Source organism: Pollicipes pollicipes, unplaced genomic scaffold (assembly GCF_011947565.3).
Source record: "Pollicipes pollicipes isolate AB1234 unplaced genomic scaffold, Ppol_2.1 Scaffold_4881;HRSCAF=5763_pilon_pilon_pilon, whole genome shotgun sequence".
Lineage (NCBI taxonomy): Eukaryota > Metazoa > Arthropoda > Thecostraca > Pollicipedomorpha > Pollicipedidae > Pollicipes > Pollicipes pollicipes.
This window is the reverse complement of record NW_023596576.1, coordinates 432,271-455,374: the sequence shown is the minus strand read 5'-3', so window position 1 is coordinate 455,374 and position 23,104 is coordinate 432,271. Positions and strand designations below refer to the sequence as shown.

Sequence of the window (23,104 nt, the reverse complement as noted above, 5' to 3'; positions counted from 1 at the left end):
TAAGGGGAGTCGTAAGGCTCCAACGACCCTCTGAGGGCAAGTTGAACAAACTTCCATGGGGCGAGGGTTAAGTTATGAAAATGACGAGCAATCTATGGCATCGATACCACAGCAGCGAAGCCGCACTCCTGGAAGACCGGAGTTATTGAGTTCGACTCCGCGCGGCGCCCGCCCTAAGACCAGGATGAGAGGCAGGCGACGCCATGTAGGAGCTATGTGAGTCGTATAAAGCCTCAGGTGCTGAATTCGTCGCATAAAACCCCATTAATGCACACACATGACAGCTGACAATATCTGCCTGCCCCAAAAGCCAATAAGTCCAAGCGTCCTCGTCTGCTGACTTTTACGCGTTGTGTCTTCATTCAGGCTCGCGGGAAGCTGGCCATTTCATCGCCGAACGCTCCAACTATTTCCAAAGTTGAAATGCGATTGTGTGAAATCTAGAAGCGGGCTATTTGGTGAAGTTTTTTTGGATATTTTTTCATGAAACAGCTGTCGGCTGGCGTTAGCCTGCATCAATGTGGTTGGTGGCCTTACCTTGTCTTCTGTCGGCTGCAAATAATGTTCAATGGCGTCGACAGATGCTTACCTCATGCCGCAATAATTTAAAAAAAGGGGGCTGCAAAGCTCGGATGGCGCAGCGCACGTCCACAACTCTACACAGACTGTGTGTTCCAGCCGGCTGCTGGCCCGCTACCCTCGCCCACCCCCGCTGCGGTCGGTGGGAGAGACGGACGCAGGCAAAGTAAAACATGCATTTAGTTTGATGCAGTAGATGCCTAACTCAGTTTGCATAGAAATGGGCAGAAAAAAGCTAGGTTTAGCCTGAAACCTTGAACTTATTGGATCGTACCGCGAGATTAATTTTTGATGCATATTACTGCCAACATTATTCGCCTTGTCATCCCATACAACGGCGTAGGAAATATTGGCTTGCAGACTGGGCATGCTACTACGAGTTCCAAGTCAGCATTAATTCCGTGGCTTTAGTCTACGTGAGTCCGGCCTCACCTGCCTGGCAAATCTGTGCTCTGCATACCAGCTGTTGAACTGGCCCGCGGAGTTAAAATTCATTCATATTAAACGTCGTGAACAGCGCTGGAAAGACGAGATCGCTTAGTTAACTTTATGAAATTAAAATTGACATGTACAGTTACAAGGAATGCAACTTATTATACGAAACTTATTATACTATATTATACGAAACATCAGAAATTAGCCGGGATGCAACGAATTATGTGATTAAAATGAACAACTGTCTTTGATGCGATTGGTCTTGTTAGGTGTCTACATATTACCTGTAATGTTGCACCGCCACTATAGTTGTTTTATGTTTGCATTATCGGTTATATTATAAAGCTGTTTACATTTTGTCATGCATACGTATTGGTCGTGTTACCCGGATTTGTAGCATGAAAAAGGCTTGTCTTTTCATTTCGATAATTTTTGTTGTACCCGGCCGGATTACGATTATCTGGAGGCATGCGGAAGGACGATTATTGTCATTCGGGTACCTGTAGCCTGTACATTAGTGTGATACTTGCTCGCTAGTGTCAGCCGGGTAGCGCCGGCATTTTTGCCAAACATGGCCCAGTTTGGTGACCAGCTTGTCAAAGGATCGCATCACCCCACCCGGCCAAGGCGACCCCGTGCCGTGGCCTGCCGCCCCCCCCCTCCCCCCCCAGCCGGCATAACCGTCCCCAGTCGCCTGACCACGCTGAGCACCGAAGCTATCTCACTAGGTCCGTGACCCAGGCGGCCCGGCGGGTCGGACGGGCCTGGACGGGCCATTCCCGGCTCCTGTTCCCTCCCTGCGCTGGCGGGGCGGCTCCGGCACCACCGGCAGAGCTGGTCCTCGGCGCCGTGGCCGAGCGGTGCCGTCCACCGGCGGTACCGGGCGCGGCAGGTGACCAGCTCGCGGGGACGGGTCGGACGACCGACACAGTGTGGCCGGCACGGCTGCCTCCGTGCAGCTGGCCACGGCAGCTGCGCACAGCACCCACTGAAGGAGACGCTCCTGCCGAGCCCGACACATACGGGCAGGACTGGTGACGTGCAAAACATCGGCCTCGGATCCTCTGACAACATGTGTTTGGTACCTGCATGGCGTCTCACTTAAAAACGCACAGTTACGGCATTCCCAGTAGACCTGCAGCGCCGCTCTTCGGTCAGCACGTTAGACACTGACAAGTTCTTATGCGACTGCGGTACAGTTTGGTGCAGTTCAAGTTCGCTGCTTCTTAGAGTACTCACAACGTGATGATCGCACAATGAAATGCTTTTTTGGTTCCGTGCTTAGAAAGTTGTGGTGTATTCTAGCATTTTATTTCGTGCTGCACGTGCCTTTCCCTTTATCAAAAGTTTTCGATTTACGCCGCAACAATTCCTCATAGTTTTGCCATTAGCGTGGGCTGCATGGATAACGAGCACGCGGTAAGGGCCCTCTCGTCATAGCATTGCTTTAATCCACAGTGTTACGGCCAAGGATTAAGTTTACAACCGGCCATAGTTTATCTATGCTTGACTTGCTGTGGCTGAAAAGCTGCTCTTGGAAAGTTGCGAAGCTACCTGTCCGGCTAAGCACAAGTAGAATAAAAACCTTTGTGGTTAGGTCCAATTCCTAACCTAACCTCCTGCGGAGACTGCTTAAAATATCATTTGCATCCGGATTGTTTGGTTGGGGCACTTTAAAGACGGTCACGACTTATAAATCACGTATCGATTGTGCACGATTCTGGTAATTAGGAAGCATTATGACAGTGTGTAAAATTACACACCCACTCATCGGTCCACGCTTGGATAGATAGCACACGGCTCGCCATGCTCTCAGCCGCTCTCAGTTATACGCCCACTCACAGTTGCAACACGTGCCCTGTCTTTCTTGGCCCCACCTGCTTTGCAACATTGCTCCGGACTGAGAGATAAACACTTGTTTGAGTGCGACATATTCTTTTGGACGTGTCGCTGACATCCGTCCGTGCGTAGTAAGGGAATTGGCGTTACCTTTGCACGTTCTATGGTTTTTATTCCTATTGGCAGACTGGTAGTTAGGGTGATTGGTTGCTAGGAGCCATCATCTTATGGGTAATTGTTTACAACCGTTCGGTAGTCAACAGTCAGTATAGGTGATTACTTACAACCGAGTGGTAGTCATCAATCAGCCTAAAACGGGATGACTACCATTAAACTCACGATGTTCATTCCATCGTCCAAAGTTCTCCGTCTGCGGCTGGCTGAGAGCCGGTGTATGGCTGCTCAGAACAGTGCAACAGTCAACACCTCACAACGAATAGGATGCACGGGATGCGCGTTTATCAATCCCGTCAGCGGCGGGCGCCGCTGTCGGTCCGAGCTGCTCGTCGGAACAGCGGGCGTGCAGCAGCCGCCGGGGGCCAGCGCTGGCGGCCGCCTCCTCCGGCTGTCCGCCCCGCGAGCGGTCGGCTGGCCGCGGGAGGCCCTGCCGGCGCCCGCGCTGGGGGACGTCGGCTGCGGAGTCGGCCGCTGGTCCGGCGCCGGTCGGCACGGCGGTCTGTTGATGGCCGGCGGCGATCGGTCACGGTCACCCAGCCGTGACCGTCGGGCGGGGAGGGCCTTCGCCGCCGCCGCCGGCGCCGCTCACCGGTTTGTTTACGCCGCCGTGCTCCGCTCACGGGCCGTGGTAAATATTTAGTCAGCGCGCGACAGTGCTGTGCCGCGGATGGCAGCAGTGCGTGCAGTTTATGTCAGCTGTCCTCGCGACGGCGGGGTTGTTTCAGATCTTTCACCTGACGCCATCGCTAGAAATGCCTCTACCAGTGCCGATACGTTTTCTGACGTGACAGGAAGAGAGAAACAATTGGTAAACCTATTAGCCATTGGTAACGAAGCGTCACTTGTTTGTTTCACACTGCCTGTAGCATTCCAAAAGTCACATGCAATGGCGCCACGTCTATGTTCTTCAGTGAACACCATGCGTTGCAATACATGCGGATACTAACGGTTTGCTTACCAGCTGCACGCCGTGTCCAGCTAGATCGGTCCGTGCCCAATGATGTGCTCAGGCGATGCCATGCGCGGCTCCGTCAGCCACCAGGCAACAGCCAGACAGACAGCTGGCTGCCGGACAGCCAGAGGCAGTGACTGTTTCGTGGGTCATCCATGTTTTTCATTATGCGGAGTGTCCCAGAATTGCCGACTTTGGCTGTACAGCAACACCCTATGAGGAGTAACTTTTCCCTCCTCTTCCCCATATTTTATGTGAATTTTTCACTCCTACCTGATATTGTCTAATCGCACATGCCAGACCTATATTTCCCTTTCTGGGGCTTTCAGATGCCATCCAAAACCAAGCCCACCTGAAACCACTAAGCATGAACAAGGCTCCATAGAACCTGGATACCTATGGCTATGTCGTGCCTCACCTACATCTGAATCATGTCTATGTATGCACAGAGCAAGGGTGCCAGGTACCTTCAAGCCCAAGAGCCCCAGCGACTCCATTCGCTTGCATGCATCAAGTTTGGTTTGTTTACAAAATGCATCACAATCGGCAGCTGTGTGCCAAATGCGAGGTTTTCACGCATCCCCATTTTTTTTTTTGTCTCATCACGCCACGAAGCAGAGCCTGGTGCAAACACCAGCAAGGCCTGGTAGATAATTTTACTCTACGTATTTATTTTACCCGAAGAAACTTGGCCACTAAATTGCATTGCTCCCGGAAATGCGCAGTGACAAATTCAAGAAATGTGTCCTAAATGAAATTTACAACATGAATATTACCGTTTGAGCATTCGAGCTCACATATTTTAAATCAAATCAGCTGATAACAAAATTTTAGCAACGAACATCAGTCTTTATCTTTATTCAATTCCTGTTGTTTTTTTTTGGCATCCATACGGGTGTTCTACAATTCTATTCTTTCTTTCTTTCCAGTTGCCTTTACAGGTATTATCTGTTGCTTAAAATGTTGACCAATTTCTCTGCAAAACACTCCAACTGCAAACTTGCACGTATTTTATACATACATTGAATTAATTCTCCAGCCGTCCAAACATGTTTCCCATGAGTGAACAATTCACAAGGAATGAAGGAGACGTTTTGAAGCACTCAACTTATTTGTACAGCCATTTTGCCATGTGAAACCCTCAGTTAGCCGTTTTTTGGTTCATGGCGGTGCTTAATAATGATAAATCTAAGCATTTCCAGTGCCGACCTGACCAGGCTACCTGACCAGGCTACCTTATGCTGTCATACTTAGCTTTGGGACAGACCTGACGCAGCTAATACAGAAGTGTTTGATGTCGAAATTCTGCCCCCTGGAACTGTTTATCCTGCGCACCTCGTACCTGTTTCGCATTTTTATCTCGAAGGTTGGTGGACATGATTGATAGTTATATCTGGGGATGGGTGGGATGACCCTGTTTGTCAGCGAACCATGCGAAAGGTACTGACTTTGTTTGGGGGGAACAGGAAGAAGTGTGCCCTAAAAAAGGCAGTAAGTCTCATGTGGAGCAAGTAATTGCTTACCTTACCTGCTTTCAACGTATTATTTGTGGCGAGAGTTAGCCATTTTCTTTTTTGATCCATCGAGTTTTGTCATAAAACAAATTATGATGCCACATGACATGTAATTGACTTATTTTGTTCATATTCTTGATTATTTCCCCCAAATTTCTTGAAGTGGTTCCTCATGGCTGCTTTAACCAGATGTTGTCCATAGCTGTCATTGTTTGGTGACTGGCAAATGACTGTACTGTATATATGCACTATATTTTTCATCACCAGGATACTCTAATCTACATAGCAATTATAATATGAGGCAGATATCAGTGTGTAGCAAATATCCCGACCGGACCGGTCAAAATGTGAAGCCAACATCCCAAACTTTGTCATTAAATATGGATAAACAAACCTAAATATATTCATTTGCTACAACTGAGAAAGGCAGCAATAAAACTGGCATGGTCATCTTAAAGTTATGTTACTTTTGGAGAAGAGAGATTGTTTTGTGGAGCATACCCACTATTGCCCTTGACAGAGTTGAACCATGGCAATCAGATTAAGTTGTACAAAGTTTTTTGAAGTGATTTGATTTGTGTGTTGTCAACTTCATCTAGTGTCAACAATCGGACGCAAATGAACTGAATGAAAATGCAAGTTGAAACCAGCCAAAAATGAGGTTTAACATGTTTTTATCACAGGTGCTGCTGTCAACAGATAGGTGAGGTAAGTTGAGATGATGTTCAGCATATGGGCTGCTCTAAGTTAGGTTAAGTTGGTTAATTGCATTGCAAGTGGCAATAGGAATTGTGCAAGAATCAGTGAATCACAAATGCTGCTGTGATACAAACAGGTTAGACAGGATGAGATGAGGCAAGGTCTCTTTATGTTAGGAATAATTAGGCTTCTTTCATGGGCTTAAGCATTGCTAGTTTGTAGGAAACAGTGGCATAATGTGTACTTTCCCTGACCCCATCTTAATAGAAGCTAGAGGTATGTCTTCTGTGTTTGACTTGGTGATGGGCTGGTGTGTAGGAATAATCCGTTTTTTTTTGTTTGAGTGCTTTATGCTTGTTTTAAGTTTTGACAAGTTTGTGATATTACATCCATGCCAACTTGAAATGTGTGTTTTTGTTTGCCGAAGCATTTCTCACTAGCCCATAAGTTCCATCTTTTGTGGACTGAATTTTCACTCTCGTACGGTCTTTTTGCGATTAAATTTTTCACTCCCACCCTATTTCAAAAAGAATCCCAGCTCACTGATTATGCGTGATGTGCGGCAATGAACATGGCGACCGAGTTCGGCTCTCAATGGTGACCATTAGCACTGTCTTATCTGTCCTGGTCCGGGCCGAGGAGCAGCTGTGAGAGGTTTGAACAATGCCCGAGCTAGGAACTGCGGTCAGGTACGCTGGTGAATCCAAAGATGTTTGTGGCGAATAACTACTATGTAATATATACCGTACCGTAATATATACCAATACGGTAGCTGTGTCGAAAAGGCCATTTTAAGCGTAACTGGAACATGACTCGTAGTTGGTTAATTGCTTACTAATCCATTGGAACCGGAGTAAACAGGGGAGGAGAGGGCCACAGGAACCATAACCCCCTCCGTCCCACTTTTTGTCAAAGTGTAACGTTGACCCTGCGGTGATGCATGGGAAAAATTAATTTGTGTAAGATGGTTTTGGCTGTCCCGCTATTTGGAATGGTCCCACGCCCTCCAGTGGTTGGCAAGATGGGCAGGGATCGTAAATATTCGCGAATGCTTGAGATTGGAGGCACATCGCCCAATTCGTTTTTCAGGACGTCTTCCAGTGAGCCAACCATCTATCTACAGGCAGGCACAGAGATCCCAGAAACAGCATATGTAGGGAGTCGCTTGTCAGTTTTGCTACTCGATCGGTGTTAAGTGTGCAAAAGGGTCGTGTCATCCCTTTGACCCTGAAGTTCCTGGAGAGTAAATTTTTAATCATCAAAAAATGTTTATCGGGCCGTCTCAAAGCACCCAAAAACCCTCATATGGGAGCCTTACTACGCCGCTCAGGGGTGACAACTGAGCCATGGACACATGACAATGCTCAATCGAACGGTCCAGTTAACTCTGACGGCATTCGCAAGTTATTGTGCTAAGACGTGGCTGTCCACGAAATAGTATTCAGGGAATCAGGCTTCTTCACTGGCTGTAGCGCGACCGGCCACTGCCCATAAACTCAGGGCCACTAGAACGCCTCGGAGCTTTACGCAAGATCTGCCGTTACGCCGCCTCGTGTAAGATCAGCGGTCGCGCTGGTGCTGTTGGGACCGACCGATGCGTCAGCATAATAAGGCCGGTCGCTTCGCTGGTTCTGGTGGGGCCGGCCGCTGCGTTGACTCTGGTAATACTGGCGGCTTCGCTGGTCCTGATGGGGTACTCCTGTTACGCCACGGCTCTGGTGGTGCTGGCCGTCGCGTGATGGCTCTCGTGAGACCGGATTCTTTGCTGGATGTGGTGGGCCCGGCTGCTGCGCTGACACCGGTGAGCCCGACCGCTCCGCGTTAGATGTGGGTTGGAACTGGTCAGACCTGATCTAGTCTTACTTCAAGTTTGGTCCTGATGCAGTGGTACCGAAAGTTGTGTCGACCTTCTTAGGATACAAACGACATATTGCAACTTAAATACCGGCTTAACTTTGCCTTACGCTCGTTAACTTGGTTGGAGGAGGGGGGAGGGGACGGAACTAGTGACCTTTTCACACACGTGACCACGTGGCCTTTCCCGTTTTTGGGCCGTGGTTACCAAGCATGTCTATCCTTATGCTCTCCGGTTAACCCATTGGGGCGCTCCTCGTGGCACGCTCGCAGGCGACGGCGCTGCGGCAGAGGGAGGCTCGCGGTACTGTCGCAGTCGGCGGTGCTGCGACAGAGGGAGGCTCGCGGACTGTCGCAGGCGACGGTGCCGCGACAGAGGGAGGCTGGCGGACTGTCGCAGGCGACGGTGCTGCGACAGAGGGAGGCTCGCGGCACTGTCGCAGGTGACTGTACTGCGACAGAGTAAGGCTCGGAGCGCTGTCGCAGTCGACGGCACTGCGACAGAGGGAGGCTCACAGCACTATCGCAGGCAACGGCGCTGTGACAGAGCGAGGCTCACAGCACTGCCGCAGGCGACGGCGCGGCGACAGAGTGAGTGCGAGCCTCTCAGGTACTTGCACCACCGCCGCAACCGCTCCTTCAGGTGGCGCGGAGCATGCAGAATGTCCCACATATGCTGGATCGCGATCAACGTGAACACATTTGCACGCGCCACATGCCACGCCAGCGTGACAGGCTTGGAGAGGGGTCGGGATCCGAGATGTACGGTGGAGACGGGTCGGGATCCGAGATGTACAGTGGAGGCGGGTCGGATGCAAGATGTACGGTAGAGACGGGTCGAGATCCGAGATGTACAGTGGAGACGGGTCGAGATCCGTGATGTACAGTGGAGACGGGTCGGGATCCGTGATGTACAGTGGAGACGGGTTGAGATCCGTGATGTACAGTGGAGACGGGTCGAGATCCGAGATGTACAGTGGAGACGGGTCGAGATCCGTGATGTACAGTGGAGACGGGTCGAGATCCATGATGTACAGTGGAGACGGGTCGAGATCCGAGATGTACAGTGGAGACGAGTCGGGATCCGAGATGTGCGATTGCAGCGGGCGGATCTGTGTCGTGCACTACCCAACGAGGTTCGACTTCCCATGTGACCTTTCCACGTGACCTTCGCGCGACGGCACTGGCGTCTCCGGTGATCACGCCTGTTAACCTTCCTGTGACAGCTGACAGAGGAGAGAAAACCTTAGAGTCTCTTTGAGTCCCAATATGGTGGCATCGACAGCCTCTGCCTGTGAGCTACACTGGGCAGCACTGTGGGGGTGGTGACAGCGACCAATCCTTTAAGCGGCCATTCTGAGACCATTGCAAGACGTTGACTGACAACGTCGTTATATTCGGTTGAACTTGTGACTCAATCATCGTGCACATTTTCCAAAATATGATTTCAGGTCATGTCAGATCACTGACGTATTCCTCCGGTCTTGACGAAATTCGGCGTCATTTGCACACGCGCCACCTTTGTGCAATGACAATCAGTTGTGACTTGCTTTTTCGGAGAGATAAAAGTGGGCTTTTGGGACGTGTACCGTGTGCATCATGTCTCACACTCGTTGTAGCTCGCCACCCGCAACTTTCATCACTTTACCACCTCTCTAGTAAACTTTTAATTAGCATGTACATTGGAACATAATTAGTGCATATGATCCGATGAGAACCCACATGGCGCGAGTATTCTCAATTCAACAACAGATAATGTGGATGAGGTGGCTGAACAGCAGGCAATGAAACCAAAAGGGTATTCCAACTGAATAGCGAACATTTTTCTCCCGGAGCACACAACGTCGACGCACGCGGCGGCTCTAATCTTACAGCCATCTGTCGAGCAGCACCGAAGCTGCACATTTCGGGCGTGCCACCACGAGGGGCTGGCGCGCCGATCCCGTCCATCAGACTTCGCTCCCAGACAGGGAGGAGGAGTTGGTGCTTGTCGTCGGCGGGGGGCGGAACAGGCGAGTTCGGTACACGCGAACAGCTGAAGACGGATGGCTCTTGGGGGATCACATCGGCAAACCAAACAGCGTCGACCGGCGGGTGATCGTTCTCGCCGACATCGCGGCGGTGGCAGGGGCGGCGCGTGCGGGCCCGCCCCCAGCGGCGACAGGCCCGCGGCTCATCGCGCCCTCAACTCCCTGGTTCCGATCAGTCAACGGGTCTACCACGCACCAAGCGCCTCTTAAGTCCGTGTTTCCAGGACGGCGGAGAGACAAGGGTGGATCTGGTATGCCGCCTTGGGGAGGTGGTATGCCGCCTTGGGGAGGGGAACGGGCAACTCAGGTACGTAGGCGGCAAACACTTAAAGGTGTGAATTAATGAAAGCTCTTATTCACGACATTATGTGAATAAGTTTCTTTTATGTTGAATAATTATCTAATTTTCACATACGAGATGAAAATCAGAGTGGCCGAAATCCGTCGATACATCATGATCTTGAGATAGATTGGGTCAACTTTATTGCCTCAGCCTCTCGAACCGACCTCTGATGATATACATGATTCGGGCCACGAGCTGATCACAACGACTGTATTTCCAGTAATAAATATTCTTTAAAGTACCGTATTTAGCAGTGCGGGCACGATATACTATTCAATATGCACGAATGAAATAAGCAGTTACAGCACCAGCAGCGTTTAGTGGTAATAATATTGTTTTTTTCGTGAAGTGTGGTGTTCTTAAACCTAAAATAGCTATGGTATATTTTCACCATGTAAAATGAAGCGACTTTTTTAAACATCAATTCTCACCGTCTCTGCGAATGAGCTATATTACTGCAACTGAAACATAATCCTTGCTCTTGCCCATTAAATCCACCTTTCCATTCCTTTTGCTACGGCACCGACTGGACCAGAACACATTTTACACACCTCACTCTGCCTCACCTTCACTTCCTTTCTCCTCCAAAAGACGGCCAAAGGTTTACTCTGACGCCCTGAAGGATGGCGGCATCTCAGACACGGCAGGCCGCGCTCATGGGCTCGGCTTTGAGCTCGGGCTTTCGGCTCAGACGTCGGCCAAAGCCGCGGCCGTCAGAGCAGTCTGCTGCGCCGCTCGGACCGTATGGATGTCAGCCCGGTGGCGCCGGCCCCCTCACCCTCCCGCCGGCGCTCCCCGCCAATCTCACGGCACATTGCCGAGCCACGCGGTGGGTGTCACATAGCGGCGCGAGAGGGAGGCCGACCCGCACGCCTCGTCTTGGTCCATCAGGGCCGTGCCCCCCCCCCCCCCCCCCCCCCTCGGGACGGACCGGTCAGACGAGCCGACCGACACCGGACCCGGACAGGGGGAGATGCAGCCAGCAACAGGTGGCCGACTCCCGCTCACAGCTACCGGGTCCAGACTCGCTGCTATCGGCCCCCATCTCTCGGCTGTCGTCTCCGAACTCCTGACTCCAGAATCCTATCTCTCCTCTCCCGGGTAGACCTCCAACTTCAGACTTACAGCTCCTGACTCCCGACTTCGGCTGCTGACTCCTGACTTCAGACGCCTGACTGCTCCAGACTTTCGCCGGCCGCAAAGTATCGTTCGCCCAATGTTGCTCCGGCGGGTGATCCGGTTTAGCCCTGGGCCTGGCCGGCGCATCGACACAAGGTTGTTGAACAGACAATGCTGCACTGGTAGCCGGGGACCGCCGCCGCCGACCGTTATGCGCCGCGGTGGAGGGGGGCTCTTGGTCACCTGGTAATGAATGATACGTAGACAAATAATTTTATGACGTGTTATTTGAGGAAAGTACTGCAGCTATGTGAAACATTTAACATCCTTATAGAGAAAGCCTCCGAGGGTGTCGTCGAAATTTGGTAGGCCGAGTCACATCACATATGTTAAAGATTGAGTCATCAACATACTTCTTAGGTACAGAACTTGGAGGTTTTTCGCTTCGTTTTTTTGTGCTCTTGCGGACTAGAGGTACCACCTTTAATGGCTTGCGGGTTTCAATATGCCACCTCTAGCCCTTAACAGCTGACGGTTGGATTTCTAATGCGGATTCCGCAGCCGGTCTGCAAGGTGTAAACTGACTTTTAAGGCCGTTCTACATACCGGTTTTCTGCACATAAACAATTGGTAATCGTGCATTTTACTGTGTTTTGGGGAATATTTTACTTGATTTGACCTTTGATGTGATCTCATTTTTGCCGTTCATTCCATTCAAAGAAGTAATAACAAATCACCTCGTGCAATCCAGCGTCGTCAATTGCATGTTGTGTCTGAGAAATCGGCTAAGTGGTTACAAAGACAGAGAGCGAGGATCCCCCTCCATAATTCTTGAACGGCTAGATACCTCGGTCAATGCCAAGCTAAAAGGTGACTTACCAAAGTTCTACTTTCGAGCGAACATTCGTAACAAGGCATTATGTGCAACAATTGGAAGCTCAAAGTGGCCGAAAGATATAAACGTATTTTGGCTGCTAGACTTTACCCGTAAACAAACTGCACGTTTCTGAAAACGATGAAGGCCTGCATGCAGAAATATTTCATATCTATCAGTTATTTTGCACCTTTTATCCATTGAACATGAGGTCACCTACTGAAAAGATTTCATGAGCTGCTACGTCAGTTCTGAGTAGTGCCACTGGATGTGATGAATATTGCCGACGCCATTCACTGGAATCTAATCGAAGCTGTACAAGTCTAGTGATGTGTTGGCCAGCAGGGATCAGCAGCCTCTCAGCATGTCCAAGTTGTGCCAACCTCTCCCTGAGCCAAGAGCTGCTTCATGACCGGGCCAGGCGCCAAATTCTTGGCGGTCCTTTTATTGAGCCCCATCGTTCTGACATTGTTGACATTCCAGAGCGATGTCATGCGCTCGCTGGAGGCATTAAGTCCCATGCTGTTGCATGATCCTAGAAGAATGCGCGTGTCGTTGCATACCGAGCTTGGGAACGCATAGTTAAGATCTTTTAACAGTTTTTACTTGCAACCCGGCGCGATATCACGTTTACGCATGAGGTTGCACAGCGTTCGCGTTTGTCCAAGTAATTAGCGAGCATGCATTTCGGGTTTGCCTGCATCGCAGTCTCGGTGCCTACATACAGACATGCTAGATGTAAGCCTATTTGAGAGATAATGGCTATCATGCATGGTTGACCACCAGTGTAGTAAATGCATGAATGTTCTAGCTATAGGCGTGTATGGAGTGGACATGGTTGACATCGGCGTGCAACGAACGAGGTTTAGAAGAAATCGACTCATTCCCCAGAAACTCTCCGCAACTGTACTCAATTATCCATGGGCATCGTGATGCGTCTCCAGCACGCCACCTGAACCCCATGGCGCCAGTCTCGCAAGGTGTTACATTGTCAGGTACTATGACACCGGGCTCGATAAACAGCATGGGCCAAAAGTATCACGTATATAGGTGAGACCGACGCTTTTCTGGCGTTTAAGTAGCTTTCAAACGGGGCATGCTCCGCGGAGCTTATCAAGCCGGCCAGGGCCGCAGGATGGTGACTGGAGACTCAGCCCTTTTCCACCAGCAAAACGTTGCCGCAGCAATACGTGACTACAGTTCGACAGCTGGTACCTGAACGTGCTCATCTTTCTTACGTCCTTCATATTATACAGTCCACATTGCTCGTAAAGGCACAAATTTGCTGGATCCGCGACCAGCACCAACGACTTCTGAGGTGCCAGCTCTTGCTGGTGTCCTATGGTCTTGGACCGGCGCGGTGCGAGGCCTACGCGCGAGCAAGCTGCCAAGAGGCCCGAGCGTGGCAGCAGTGCGCCACAGCTGCGTGGAATCTTACGACATACCGCAAGTAACACGGTGACTCCACCCTCGAGATCGTGAGCCACCGTCCGTCCGTAGACCCCGCCTGGGCGCCACGCCCGTCCCCGGTCTAAGCCACGATGACTGGCGGCCCCGGCTGTCCGGCCATGTCCTCCACTGCTGACGGGGCGGCCGTCCCCGCCGTCCGTCGTCGGCGACCAATCTGCCGGCGGTCGCGGAGCTCCACCGTCAACGGCCCGGCCACGGCAGCGCGCCGTCGGCGGCCACCGACGGCGCGCCGCCGTGCCCGGCCTATTTCGGGCGGGCGTGGGGGACGCCCGGCCGCGCCGCTCACCGCCGCCAGATGTCACCGAGAACGCGCGAGCCGAGCGTAGGCTGGCCAGCGGACGACGGTGCTTCTGGTGCGGCCTACCCGCCTCCTGACGTCGGTAGCGGTGGCGGGGCCGGCCTGCCAGCGCGAGAGGAGGGTGCCAGTGGTGGCGCGGGTGCGAGCGGGCCGCGTGGCACACCATGTCAGTCGGCAGACCAGAGCAGCGGTGCCGCCGGTCGGCGATGTGGTGGTTTGTGGGGCACGTGTTCATGTGGCTGTGGCTGGTCGGCGTCGGGTCGCAGCGCGTCTTCAGGGAGGACAGGCTAGGTAAGTGGGGAGAGACGAAGGTTCTATTTGGTCGAGTGACGTGTATTGCACAGCTTCCAACCACCTACGTTACGCCGAACATTGCAGGTTGTTATGTCAACGTGCACGGCGAAACGTGTACTGCGTTATGATTGATTATTTGATTTTGATTATTTGTTATTATTATTTGATTTGGTTTGATTATATTATTTGATTATTGATTATACTGTGTTGTCTCACATTTTTTTTAGTTTTAGGGATTGTGCGCCCTTGGTAAAAAAGAATCACACCGAAATGTAGTTTGAAAGCCCCTGGGTGCTTCCTAGAGGTGCCCCAGCGCCAAAATAACTAGGGGTAGGGTAATACGGTTATCGGACATTGTCAAAATCAAAACTAGGGTGGACGCGTCACGCTCTTGCAGGCGTATGAACTGTATGCACTTGTTCCACGAGCCTCTAGAGTTCCAGAGTGTACTGTGCGTAGAGAGGCATGTGCTTAGATTTCATGAGCTTCAAACATTGCATCTAGTTGGACTGATTTTTATCACATCTGGTTATTCACGCAGCTTAATATGGAGGGGGGGGGGAGAGAAGTCCGCGCCCGCTAAACTTACCCCGATCTGTTCTCCGACGGTACACGCACACCGATGACGCTCCAATCTTCCAAGGTCTCAGTCTACCGAATGTCACCTGCGTGATGGCATCCAATGAACGGCCGTGGCACGCGGCACAACGTTTGTGGGTTGCGCGAGTCACCGTGCGCATATATCACGGAAGGTGCACCCCACACAACGTAATGTAATGTGCGTAATGTAATTCAACGTAATGTGCCCAGCGCTGTCGACTACCGAAAGTACGCGTTTAGCCGAGGTAAACGATTCATCGAATGATTACTAGGATAATCATCGACAGAGGTTCTCCATCCACGCTTGGCAGGTCCGGAAATCATCCTCCAGATTCGTCTGACATGCGCGGCGCACAGTCAACAATCATAGCTATGCATAGCGAACAAAAGATTCTCCGTCTTGACGATGTTCTGAAAATTTTCCGGGACTCTCCCTGGGCACGGAAAATCATCTGAGACAATTTTTCGTGTTGACAGTGTCGAATGCCATTTTGGAAATTTTTCCAACATTCAGGAAAATTTTCAGACATTTTCCGTAGGCCGAACGCGCCCTTAGAGAGCCCGCTCAACGCTTGAGGGAGAAGTCCACTCTGTGGAACAATTCTTAATAGCCGGCACTGCGAACAAAATAAAGAAGAAACGTATGTCCCGTTCAAAGCCTTCAGGGACTTCATGCAGTAAATTGCGTGTACGGAACACTACACATTCAGCGGCAGCAACGAGACCACACATATAGTTCGCAGCCACACATATAAGGAGCGCATTAGGTCACTTTCAAAAACACAGCTTTTTAACCCGCCAACCCGCCAATTTCTGACCCGCAAGAACCCACGGGCTTTTGGCTGGGTTATGGACTAGACTTGGGCTTTTGCGGTTTAAAAATATCAGCAGGCAAAATATTGCACATTTGCTATTCCTCAAGTTTGAAATCATTCAAATTCCGGAGTGTGCTGTCAAACACAAAACATCGTAAAACAAGCATATTTTGTTTTTAAACAGCGAGTGCAGCAATGACAGAGAGCTCACGGCAGACATGACACATCAGTAAACCAGGACCAGCACAGACTGAACAGCTTTATGCAAACATCCCACTGAAAAACTTGAGAATAACCACCAAAATTTTCAAAACTATGGCCTCATTTCATTGAGCGGCAGTTAGAAGAGACCTCAATATAAATGCCGTTACACACTGAACGTGGCTGTTATTTTGAGGGTATTGTCAACTCAGTCTCTCAGTCTACAGTTTTTTACAGGTTTTGTGATCGCTCAACCTGTCTCGGTTTGCACACAAATCATACCTTTCAAAATACGATCAATATCCATACTTAATGAAATGCATGGGAAACTGTGACCCTTTCACTGCCCTAGCTTCATGCACTTGTCAATATAGCACGCATTTACTGGTGCATTAAATGCGCAACAGTTGCTGAAGCTGAAGAAGTGGTTGCATAGAGATTGTCTATCTACGTCCGAAGAAAGTGCAATTTTCGATCACAACCACTGGGCACTCACATCTAATACGGTCCTCCCTTGCCGCGTTTGTTTCCATTTACCATCAACGCGGTTTTCATTAAGGCCTTTTCTGTCTGATTTGGTCATTTCTTCTAATATTTGTATCTGTATGCAGTTGTGTATGGCAAAAAGTCATCTCTACATATGACGCCTGTGAAACATTTGAAAAAGATCGAAAGAAGCAGTTTGCAGGCTTTGTGAACGAAAGAAAGGTTTACTAGAAAATATTCTTTGCAATTTTTGTTGGTTGTCGTAGTAGCTTTCTGCAGCATGTAACAATATGCCACGTTTTTGTGACATTGCTGCATGTCATTGACGCTTCTGGAGGGAAATGTTCCTGGCTAGAGTAGTAGTGCTATCCTTGCTTTCACGCGGTATCACGCGAGCAGCGAGGCAATGTTTGTGGGGTAGAACGTGGATGTGATAAAAGAGAGATGTGAACCATTTCAGACTACCATGTGGTTTCTATTCAGTGTTTCTGCGTGATGTATTCACTTAAAGCGGGCCAACACCATTTAAGAGGCTGGCTCTTGATTCTTCAACGCGAATTACGAGCCTGTGGCGTTTGTAACACAGTCCAATTATTTTTGAGGCTATGCATATTGTAATGAATTTTGGAGGCTTCCCACGACTTGAAACAGCCAGTTTTTTATTCTGTGAATTCAAAGCTATGCTCTGTTTATCGTGAGAAAGAACGGAATGAAAGCTGGCCAATCAATTCGTCACGAGCATTACGCTGCAATTTTTTCAAACTGAACAAAATTGGTCGGAAGGCCTGCAGGACAGCACTGCGGATCTCTCGAAGCAACAGCAGTTTTGGATGTTTGCATTGCTTGCAGCAACTTCATGTTCATATGGTTGGTCGAAATATATATATATATATATATATATATATATATATATATATATATACATATTTAGCACTGGGGTTATTTTTATTGGCAATTATTTTTACGTTCTAAATTCATTGCCCAGTGGTTCCTTTGAAGCAAGTTATGCTATACTTTCATTCGGTAATTGCTCCAAACTGGTGCTGTTTCATGAATAACATGGGAAAATCCCACACACAGAAAATTAATTCGCTCAGTTTTATTGAAGGTATTCAACAAAACGCTGAACATTCAGCTCCCATTCATATAGCAGAACATTCAGATAGCTCCCACACGTAACTACATGCCACATCCACGTAAACGCTACGAAGTCAGTTGAAAAGAACGAAACGGAAACACTTCTCATGATCGTTGTGTCATACTGTTCTCATTCAACGTTGTCGCTGCCGGAGTCGGTGCCGGAGTCGCTGCTATCATCGGTCGTTACGACAACCGGTGGGAGATCTTTTAGCAGCCCGTCATTTGTCCAGTACTGCCGCTCCAGCCTTTTGACGTGCTCACAGCACTTACTCCAGTCCTCTGGAGAGACAGCTGCGACACCTGCCTCCACCAGCCGTTCCACCTCCTCCATCCGTCCCGTCAAGTTCCCCCGTCTTATCACGCGCTTCATCTGTGCTCACACTAACTCTATCGGGTTCAAGTCGCAGTGATACGGCGGCAGGCGAACGATCCGATGACCATGATCTCTGGCAAGGTTGTCCAGAAACTATTCCTTCTTCCGTTTCTGGGACTTGACAAGCTCCAGCAGCTCCACCTTCGGCATGTCTTCGTCGATAGTCACACCTGCCTGCTGCAACCACTCCTGGATTTCCGCTTTACGCCAGCTAGAAGTTGGCACTTTTTGGCACAAACGGGGATAATATGAGGCATTATCTATGATGATCACAGAGTGCTCTGGTACGTTCAGAAGCAGGCACTCGGTGGACCACTTCTCGTAGCAGTCGGCGTTCATTGACGTATGGTAGTCGGCGTTCTTGCCATCGGTCCTGGGGTGGAGAAGTGCGCCCGGTATAAACCATTCTGAAGGGCCGGCATGGACTATGATAAAACGGTTTCCTTTTCCAATGGCGTTCTTCCGTCCGTTGATTTGACTACCGTCCAGCCACGCCAAGTCCTCCATATCGTACTGATTATACCATGTCTCGTCGGTATAACTGATTTTGCTATCGAGAACTTCTCTACGCAGCCTCCTCATCTCCCGCAAGAACTGGCATCTCGTTTCTGCAATATGAGGTTTCTCGATTAGGATCTTGCGCTTGTCGATCCTTCGGTACTTAAATCCGTTCGCGAGTAGGTGTTTTCTTGAGGTGGATCTAGACATGGTGACGCCGAGCTGTTCGTGAAGAGCATCCGTGATGGTGTCCAGAATAACATGTTTTCCGTCGATGTACATTTGGTGTACCATTCTTCTCATCGCGCAAACATCGAACGGATCTAGATCCACCCTTGGTCTTGCTGCAGCTGGTCGGGATCGGCTTGGCGACTTCAGTCTGGCACCATGGTGGGCTTCACGTTGTATGCGGTAGACTGTAGTCTTCCCAACGCCCGTTACAGCTGCTGTTCTTAATAATGGACTCTCCCGGACGGCGTCGTCGCCTCCCGCCTTCAACTTCATGTCCCGGTCTTCGACAAAATGTTGATACACATTATAAACAATTTCCCTACTTTGTGCCCCAAGAATCCTTCCAGACGCTAGATTATATTTTTCATTCATTGGTAAGTAGGTACTAAAACATATAAAAATATAAAAAGACAATGAAATATACAAGCAAAACAACATAAAAACTTTTCACCGCGTAAAATATTACCGCAACACCAAAGTGATGCCGGTCATGGTGCCGGTAATTTTTGGGGTACAGCACACTCGAATAATGACCCACGCGCAAAAAACGTGCAAATCGTTGGCAGCACTTTAATTCCGTTCTTTCTTACAATGAACAGGGCAAAGCAGTCGATGCACGCAAGTTTAGATGAAATGGCCTCTGGTTTATTGAGATAAGGTGAAAGGATAAAATCTGTGGTGCATTGTAATGATGGGAAAAAATAATTTTCGTCCTCTTCCTTCTCATTCGTAGTTGAAAGCTGGCATCATAGTGCTTAAGATCTACTTTGGTGCATCATAAACGTCATTGTTCGGGTACTGTGGCAGCTGCCCCCTGAGCAGCGTCACTAGTGATCGCCAAACAGTGCTGTCTATGAAGTGACACTCTGAGCAGCGTCACTAGTGATCGCCAAACAGTGCTGTCTATGAATATGACACGTCACTCATCGCCAAACAGTGCTGTCTGTGAAGGACACTTGAGCAGCGTCACTGTCCCAACAGTGCTGTCTACTCTTGAGCATTAAGAATGCTTTTGAAGTGAATGCATTTGTGCCAAGTACATTTAAGTGATTTTATGAATGTTTGCAATGATTAGAGGGTTCATGACGGATCGACGTTGCTTTTACAGAAGTAAACGCCGGCTGCTACGGACTGGATCATTGGCTGGGCACGGCGGGCTGGGCTGCGGGCTGATATTTTGGAGAAATTTCGTCTCTAGTCAATACACTAGTAACAACGCAATTAGATCGATTTTGTCGCCCCATGCCAGCTTGTCATACCTAAAAGACAACCACGACACAGGCCAGAAGCGACTGATATATCCCGGTAAAAAACATGTTCGAGCGCATCGTGTGGGAATGGTGGCACTGGTTTCTGTGTAAGTTTGGCTTGACATGATGTCTCCACTGACATCATACGCAATTGTTGAATCTGCTGAACGCATCTCATCGCGTCTGCGGTCCGGAAGTGTCCCAGCAGCGCACCTCCGGATACCTCCCCACCTCAAAAGCGGAGCACGAGCCCGACGGCGGTACCCGGCGTCGCTCGTGGGTACGACCTCGGATGCTGCTGGGTCACGTTCAGGGTCATGGTGAGCAGATCCGTGCGACGGACCACTTCACCTGCGCCCGGGACAGCGTGGTCTTGCACACCTTGTTGGATGCGCGCGGTGCGTGTTATCTGGTGCAATCGACCCGCTACCAGTGCCCGAGTCTGCCGAGCCAACTTGCCGAACGCTAAAGACTCGGTGAAGATCGGTCCTATCGGTTTGGGCTCGGGATGCTGAGATGCTTGTTCACACAGATAAACAGGCAGACAGCCAATCAGGCTGATTGTCTTACGTACAGTCAGGTCAGGATTGTTCACACAGACAAGCAGGCAGACAGCCAATCGGGATGATTGTCTCACATACAGTCAGGTCAGGATTGTTCACACAGACAAACAGGCAGACAGCTAATCGGGCTGATTGGCTCACATACAGTCAGGTCAGGACGCTTCCGAGCGATCGCCTTGCATTAAGATATCAGGTTGTCAATATTCGCCGGAGGCCGAACTCACGTCCGAAAATTCTGAGCTCGATCAAAGCCACGTTCCAGGGGCTATCGTATCACATGTTTTGCTTAGGTATGACGGTCATGTTTACGTAAAGTCGTCACAACGTTTCCATAGTGCTCCACTGTACAATGTTCGGGGCCCGGCGCCGACCTGGTGAAAGGTCGTTGGTTTCTACGCTGACGTAGCCTATCTTCTCACAATCCTTAGTGGGCTATATGCAACTATGTAAGCATGGTAACCACCGCATACCACACTTATCTGACACAGATGGTCATGACGATTGCCATTAAATCACAGCTGAAAGCAAGGCTCGGATTACGCGAGTGTGTATAGTTTGGGGCATATCTGGATGGGCGGCGCGTGTCGATTTTATCTCGCTAATCTTACCCACATCGCGTCGGAGCACCCCGTGACCGTACGGAATTCCTACGCTCGCCCCCTTCCCCCGCCCTTGGTGACCCGTGCGAGGCACCGTTCCAGACGATTAGCAGCTGCCCGAGTGCGGGGCGTTTGAGGAGCGAGGACGCTGGTCGGCAGCCAAGTGGCTACAGTACAGAAGCTTACTGCGATCCAAAGACGGTGTGGCCACGGGGAAACTATTGGGGGAAAATTTGGCGTGGTTTATTTTACCTTTGGAAAAAACACTCAAAAGCACAGGCATCGGAGCGATTGGATACACCGCATGCGTTCCATGTGACCATTTGGTGCTCCACTATGGGTGATGTGGCCTCAGTTGTGGGCGATGCGGGTGCGAGTACAAAGTCAAGTGTAACCTCGTGCGCTGCCCATAAAAGAACACCACAAATCTGATTCCCAGTCCGGTCGGTATTTTTGTTTATGTTTCAGAGCCATGAATCACGCATCTGAAACGTCATCGATTGCTGCGGGCATCAAATGTGTTACTACTCTCAAACGCCCAGAGCTGACCGCAGCTCTCGTGACCTTTGACCACGCAAGGCAAAAGGTCATTTTAGCGAAATGACATAAATGGCATGTTGCGCAGGCACGTATCATTTGAGATCTTGTTCCTCCAAGGCATGCATGGTTCCCTGTGCTTTCTTGGTGTGGCGTATTCATATGAGGTCTGCGGTAAATAAGGTTTTCAGACGCTTATTTGGAGACTAGATGGGCACGGCTGCAACCGGTGTCTGGACATCAAACACACGTGAGACAAGACCGCACCTCCTAACAGTAAGGCCCTTTCCTCACTAAGCTGTTTTGGAGACTCGGCGTGCAGCGCACTTAAACTTGGATCCAACACGCAATGTTTGAATGCTATATATCATGACGTCACTCCGCAACCAAATTGATACATTTGGAAAGTTTCGAATAACTGAGCGATGAACTTACTCTTTGTGGGTGGGATGCAACGTTTTTAGCCTAGTAATGTGTTGTGCTATGATCTTACATCAACAGTGTGATATACACGGCTACGAATGAAGTGTTCGCGACAAGCAGTAGCCCATCGCTGCTCAGTTTCGTGTGTGGTGTACGTTCCCGGTGTGCGTGGGCGCATGCTGGGCGGCCTTTCGTCGCTTGGCTCGTATGTGGATATAATCAAGCAGCCCTTCCGCCTTGCTGCATTTAGAGGTCCTGGAGGTCGCCTCGCGAGGGATCAGATATGAACTTTGACATTCGGCCTACATAGCACGACATTGATCGGATCTGCATGCGAGGGGACCTCTGAAGGTCTCTGAAGGGATTCAGCGGCTCTGGGCTGGTGCTAGCGCTGGGACGGCTTGCGACATCTGTGCGGCATACGACGCCGCATGTGGAATCGGCGCGCGAGGCAGTTCCGGCCCGCCATGATTCACCGAATAAGCATGCCATGATTCATGAGCGCTGTTTTGCTATTAGGCCCATTGATCTGCATCCTGTGAAAGTGTCGTCACCAAAATTTATCGTTGCACCACTAGCCCAAACAGATTTGACAAAGCGGAACACAAGTTTCACAGCATCGTGAACAGCGGGCTGCGATCGCACCAGTATATTAAATGCACATCCGCACACATTTAAATGACAAAGCAAGTTGCCATATTTTTAACATCGAGTGATTGCATACTCCCCTTTGCGTTGGGTGTGGAGGCGTTGCTCGTGAAAATATTTTTTTTAGAGGGGCTCGTTTATGAAAAGGATGATTTTGCTATTGGTCCACATGCCTGTAGTGATCAGGTCTTCGCCAGACATCAAACCCTCTCACAACATTACATTGTGCGTTGTTTCCGCGCCTTGCCTTTCTTTGGCTATCT

At 49.9% G+C, this 23,104-nt stretch overlaps 1 protein-coding gene across 1 annotated transcript in view; it reads left to right on the top strand.

Moving 5' to 3' along the window:
* Positions 1-14,227: 14,227 nt before the first annotated feature.
* Positions 14,228-23,104, top strand: part of LOC119101351 (protein eva-1 homolog C) — a 27,332-nt gene continuing 18,455 nt past the window's right edge. Inside the window, exon 1 of the mRNA XM_037224673.1 lies at positions 14,228-14,474. Coding sequence (XP_037080568.1) covers positions 14,348-14,474 — 127 coding nt within the window. The 5' untranslated portion in view covers positions 14,228-14,347. The remainder of the gene's footprint in view (positions 14,475-23,104) is intronic.